At 39.3% G+C, this 5,936-nt stretch overlaps 1 protein-coding gene across 1 annotated transcript in view; it reads right to left on the bottom strand.

Moving 5' to 3' along the window:
• The window catches only part of LOC126407138 (interferon-induced, double-stranded RNA-activated protein kinase-like), a 14,198-nt gene extending 8,786 nt beyond the window's left edge, over nt 1-5,412 (bottom strand). Inside the window, exons 1-7 of the mRNA XM_050071823.1 lie at nt 5,146-5,412; nt 3,299-3,437; nt 3,070-3,140; nt 1,546-1,707; nt 1,287-1,419; nt 897-964; nt 659-806 (exon numbers count right to left, since the gene is read on the bottom strand). Of these exons, the coding sequence (XP_049927780.1) occupies nt 659-806; nt 897-964; nt 1,287-1,419; nt 1,546-1,707; nt 3,070-3,140; nt 3,299-3,437; nt 5,146-5,252 (828 nt within the window). The 5' untranslated portion in view covers nt 5,253-5,412. The remainder of the gene's footprint in view (nt 1-658; nt 807-896; nt 965-1,286; nt 1,420-1,545; nt 1,708-3,069; nt 3,141-3,298; nt 3,438-5,145) is intronic.
• Nucleotides 5,413-5,936: the final 524 nt, after the last annotated feature.

Raw genomic sequence — 5,936 nt, 5'->3', positions numbered from 1 at the left:
TAACGAAGTTCCGGGTTTACTGGCACACTCTATTACTCAGAATTGTAGAAAGCAAATAGTTCAGGCAACCATTTTACCAGTTACTGACTAGGGTGATATAACTTATATGCTCTCTCCTGCCTCTTCTCTTAAACCTCTCAATGCAGTTGATCATTCTGCCCTTAGGTTTATAACTGAGGATAATTTTAATACACATCATTGTTTATTGTATGAGAAAGCTGGGTGGCAATCATTGGCAGTGAGAAGAGAACACCACTGCAAACTATTTATTAACAAAGCAATTCTTGGCTAACTACCAGAGAGTATCTCACATCTTTAAAACTATAGAACAAATTCACACTGCACTAGGTCCCGAGACTATTTGGTTCTAGAAAATCATCATGTTAATACTAAGACCTGGATACTTCTTTAAATACTGTGCACCACACAAGTGGAATAATCTACAGGAGCTTGTAAAATTAGATAAACTAATCCCTTGTAATCAATTCAAATCCCCTTTGACTGACTTAGAGCAGTGTGAATACATGTTTTTTTCAGTGAAGTGATTTTTTTTTCCTATGCTGATGTCTTTGTCCTTATAGTACATATTGTAACCCTTGTTTTATAACTTGTTGATGTACACTGTAACTTTTGTGTGCTTTTATTGTTTTCTTTGTACTGTAATCAGGACGTCCTTGTAAAAGAGAGCTTGCTCTAACTCAAGAATTTTTACAATTATAAGAGAACAAACCTGAGCCTGGGAAGGGGTTGATGAATCTGTGAATGTGATCACTGACGTGCTTTGTGTTGATGATTCATGGGACTCCCTAGGGAAATACAATGAGAGACATGAGTACAGCTTTCTCAGTATTTAACTCCATAGTCTGCTCCCCTAATAATTACAGTGAGGGCCTTACGGGGTAGCTGATGGCATTGACAACATAGATTGTGCACCATCTTCAGACACTGTTGATCGAATGGACACCTGAAATGCACAGAATGTTAGACATTATTTAATGTAGAATTTCACCTCAGTTAACCATTTCATTTAAAAGCAAAAGTAGCTGGGGTTAAGATCTACTACCATCAGTTAATGTTAGCAAATGTCACTTACTACAACATAGTGTAAATGAAAAAAAAATTTTTTTTTTTGAAGGCTGTTTTCAAACAAACTGAACATTGTGACCTTCATTAAGGCAGGATTTATTACAGGATTGTTATGTCAGACTGCATTCATTTAGGTAAGTAATTAACTGGCATCTAAGTGTACATTTAATGATTTAAATGGAGTAAAAAATGTTAAATACCTTGCTGTCCCAGTCAGTCTGTTCCTGAAGAGCAGACCAGGCTAACCGAGCTGCATTTTGTCTGGCTTCCTTGACAGTCCTTCCCTCACCCTCAGGGTATTCCTTTTTGTCGATTATTAATTTGTAGAAAAACCTGTGTTATGTTTTGAAGTGGAGGACATAGTTTAAATTATTATGCTAACATTTTATTATTGTTTACAAGTTGGCATAGAGTGTCAGTAATGTCTATCACGTCACAGATGTTCAAGTTCATACTCACCGAGTGTTGTGAGTTGGGCCACATGTCCTCTCTTCAATGTATGAATGGCTGCGCTTTGTTTTCTGACAGTAGTGGTTGACAATTCCTATGTAATTTGTCTCTCTTTTTTTCCTCTTTTCTCTGTAAAGCTGTGCGTTCACTTTGAGGCTTTTGAACTTATAACTGTAAAAAGCAAGTGACATTTCACACAGATAAAAACATGAAACTGCAAAACATGCATAATTAAGTGCCTCAGGTGCTCCTTTGTACCTGCTGCCATCAGACTGCACAACAGCACCAGAAGTGAACTAAACCAATATTCCTACCTTCCACCTTTACTATATCTCAATTCCCATACTATACTAAATAATAATGATAATAATCTACCATTCAGTCATTCGTTTTCTATAACCACTTATCCTATTGGAGGTTATGGAAGGGGGGCTGGAGCCTATCTCAGCTGACACTGGGCAAGAGGCGGGGTACACCCTGGACAGGTCGCCAGAGTATATCAGGGCTACCACATAGAGACAGACAACCATTCATGCTCACATTTACACCTATGGGAAATTTAGAGTCACCAATTAACCTAACCTGCATGTCTTCAGATTGGGAGGAAGCCAGAGCACCTGGAGAAAACCCACGTTGACATGGGGAGAACATGCTGAACCAGGAACCCTCTTGCTGAGAGGCGACAATGCTAACCACTGCTACACCGTGCCGCCCATGATCTACCACATTATACTATTTTATGTTAAAATGTTACACAAATGTTTGCATCATATTCTATATTATATTCATATTACATCTCGATATTGTGTAGTACAGGCAAACATTAAGTACCATAAATTAGTCTAATGTACACACCACTGTATATTTGCAGTTAATATTTTTTGTTTCCAAATGCTCCACTACAGTTCCTACTTTTATTACCAGCTGTGACAACATTGCAGCCGCTGGTATTGTGTTTTTACCTCGTGAGTGTGTGTGTATGTGTCAACATGGCAAAATGGGGTCCTGATGACACCAATTGTTGTGCAATCTACCACAGAAGCCTTTTTGACAACTTTGCCAGGTCTGTCTGTTGGTCTGTCTGTCTGTCTCTCTGTCTATCTACCTGTGGAGAGATTTTGTCAATGCATTGATGTAGCAACCGTGCAAGACCGACTCACAAAACTTTACAGGTGTGTAGTTGTGATCAAAGTCTGAGCAAGGGGGCCAGAAGCAGGAGGGTAGGGAAGGGACCATTGGCTTGTCCCTGGCTCATAAAATTTTAGAGGTGTGGTTGAGATCACACACCTTTACGCCTCTGATCAACATTTGCTTTAAATCACAGGTCACTGACTGATCCCATTGCAAAATGGTCTCTAGTTCTATTCCTATTTTAGTATTTATATACCTCTTATTACTCTTTCTTTTTCTTTCTCTGTCTATTTGTATTTATTGCTAACCCTGTGCTGCTGCAACAACTGAATTTCCCTGCTAGAAAAATAAAGTTTTAACTTACAATAAAATTAAGAAATTCACTGCCGTTGTGATACTCACCAGATATCGGAAACATCTACATTTAGTTCCTCTTTTGGTTGACCTGATGTACAGTTGTTCTCATCTGCAGACTTGGAAATTTTTTTTAAAAAGTACAATTTAGAGATGGTTCACAAAGTGGACTGTGGCCTGAGCTGACAAAATAATACATTTACAGGCCTATGATTGATCTTATATTTTTAATACTTAAAATTCAATGTGGCCTAGTTAAGCAAAGAGATAATCTTACTGTTTCAACTGAGTCCTGAGGTTCATTCTCCAACAAGCATTTCAGGGCATTTTTAGCAGCATTATGCTTGGCTTCTTTCTTGTTCTTTCCATCACCCTCGGGATAGACTTTATCATTTAGGACTACCCTCTGGGTGAATCTGTAGAGGAATCATCACATCTGTTATTAAGGCAAGTTAAAGTGATGTTGGTGATGTTGGTTGGTGGTGCATGAAGTTATATGATGTAACATATTTACTCAAGTACTGTAAGTACAAATCTAAGTCTTTTCCTCTCATGCCATCGTCTACCTCTACCACACTACATTTATCTGACAGCTTTCATTACTAGTTACTTTACAAATTAAGATTTTACACTCGAAACTTGTGAAAATGTACAAGTACAGCTGGAACTATGAGTCAATTAATGAATTGACAGAAAACAAATTTGCCACAATTGTATCTAAATCATGTTGTAATGGAAAAACATTTCATGGTTACAGCTTCACAAATGTGAGGATTTTTTGTTTGTATTATTTTATAATTTTTATGTTTAAGTTTGTACTGTTGGTTGGACTAAACAAACATTATGAAGGTGTCACTGTGGACTCTGGGAAAGTGTGACGCTGTCTCTCAGTATTTCCAGATTTTTTTTTTTACAAACCAAACAATCAGTTGATTAATGGAGAAAATAATCGGCAGATTAACCCATAATAAAAAGAATTATTAATAGTTAAAATGAGGTCAACCTAAATCAACTACAACAGTAAAATCCTGCTTTCACATTAATGCATGAGAAAGTATAATCTAATGACATATAGTGGACTACTACAGTCACAGGTGACATTTTTACAGTACTTTTACTTGTAATACTTTAAGTACATTTTCCTGATTATACTTACATAAATGGAGAAATTTGACTTGTAACAGAGTATTTTTACAAGGTGGTATCAGTTACTTTTACTCGAGTAAAGGATTTAAATACTTCCTCTCCTGCTCCAAGCCCTCTGGTCAGGGTGAAAGACTCCTCTTACATAACATACCCGCTGCTGTCAGAGAGCAGGTGAGATAATAACACACTGTTAAAGTCCCCAAACGCGAGCCAAGCAGGAACAGGAGGCCAAAGAAGGCACTGGAGAAACTATCTCATGGTGCGCAGATGCAAATGGCAAGCACACATACACCCACTCACAGATAGTAAACTTATGTTGGGACAGCAGGCAGGATGTAAGAGGAGAGCCTGAGCATATAAAGCTAGCAGCGCATGTAACGGCTCTCACAGTGGTGACTGTGTGTGTGCTCCAATCAGCCTGGCGCTGACAGTGTGTTGCTGATTGCAAAGCCCGTTCAATACCAAGTGATTATTGAAAACTTAACTCGCATGTATCACACAGATAGAGCTGGAGAACAACACACAGTGAAGCCCATGATGCCCTGCACATACTGCCATTCCTCTGAGGAGAGTTGAAGGACAGAGCCCACATAGTGTGGGCACGACTGTCATGGATGGATGACAGGGGCTAGGGCAGGTGAGAGGGAGGGTAGGCCGACACCCTGGACAGGGCGCCAGACTATATCAGGGCTAACACAAGAGATAAAATAATCTCCTCTATCACATATACCTGACCTCAACTCACTTCACAAATAAAGAGTTAACAGATCATAGGACATATCTGATCCAGAGCTTGCATTCTGAATTACCACCACCACCCTTACCAGCAGTATCATACCACCCCACATGATTGCGAGTACGGAAGACTCTCACCCAAATGCACTACCATTTCGGTGGAGCACGACTGTCGCAAAGTAGCCTATGTGCAAAGATAGCTACAACCCACAAATAACATAGACCACATTTTGTTCAACTCACATTTTATCATGGTCAGGTCCAACAAAGCCAAGGTCCTCAAAATGCAGCTCAGAGTGTGTTATCAGGGCGTACTCGTTTAGTTCAGCAACATACTGTCCTGTTTCCATCTTAAATAAAGCTGTCGGAATTTCAGCGGAAATTGTGAGAACAAAGTACAAACCTCATAATACGTCTCTCTTTTCCCTATTCATCTAACTATTCTCACAGCCCTGTCGCTGCTTGAGTCCTTGTTCTGTTTCGACTCATCTGACTTCAGACTGACTTTAAGTTTCGATTTCTTCATATTAACGTCATCTACACAACGTCACGTCGTTTGAGTTTATGCTGAGAAAAAAAAAACTTTATCTGAACAATTGAAACTAAAAACTTTATCAGTTAACCTGGTTTAAATACCTGCTGGCAAAATGGCAATAATATGTCTTTAGGCATTAGTTACTAATAGCCTTACTGTAGTTAATGTGTTGTCATAGTTTGTTCAGAGTTGAACACATCTGTCCAGTGGTGTGTGCACAGTGTCTCAGGCTGGGGGCAAACCTTTAAAGAGGGGCACCTCTCACATGTTATAGGGTCCATTTCTGATCTGAGGTCGCACCAGAGTCAGTTGAGCTCTGACTGCAGCAGCTCGTGACCACAGAGCAAGTGGACACACCCTGTCAGTTGGTTCTCCCTGGCTGTAAGGGTTGGGTACAGGTTTGGCAAGTCTCATGTAAATGTTTTGTGACATTAGTCATGTTGGCCTATTAACAAATGTATTTTATGACTATGCCCTGCAGTCAAAAATATGACAGTGC

This window comes from Epinephelus moara, chromosome 19 (assembly GCF_006386435.1).
Source record: "Epinephelus moara isolate mb chromosome 19, YSFRI_EMoa_1.0, whole genome shotgun sequence".
Taxonomy (NCBI): domain Eukaryota; kingdom Metazoa; phylum Chordata; class Actinopteri; order Perciformes; family Serranidae; genus Epinephelus; species Epinephelus moara.
Note: the sequence above shows the minus strand (reverse complement) of the source record. Positions and strands in the feature narration are given on the sequence as shown.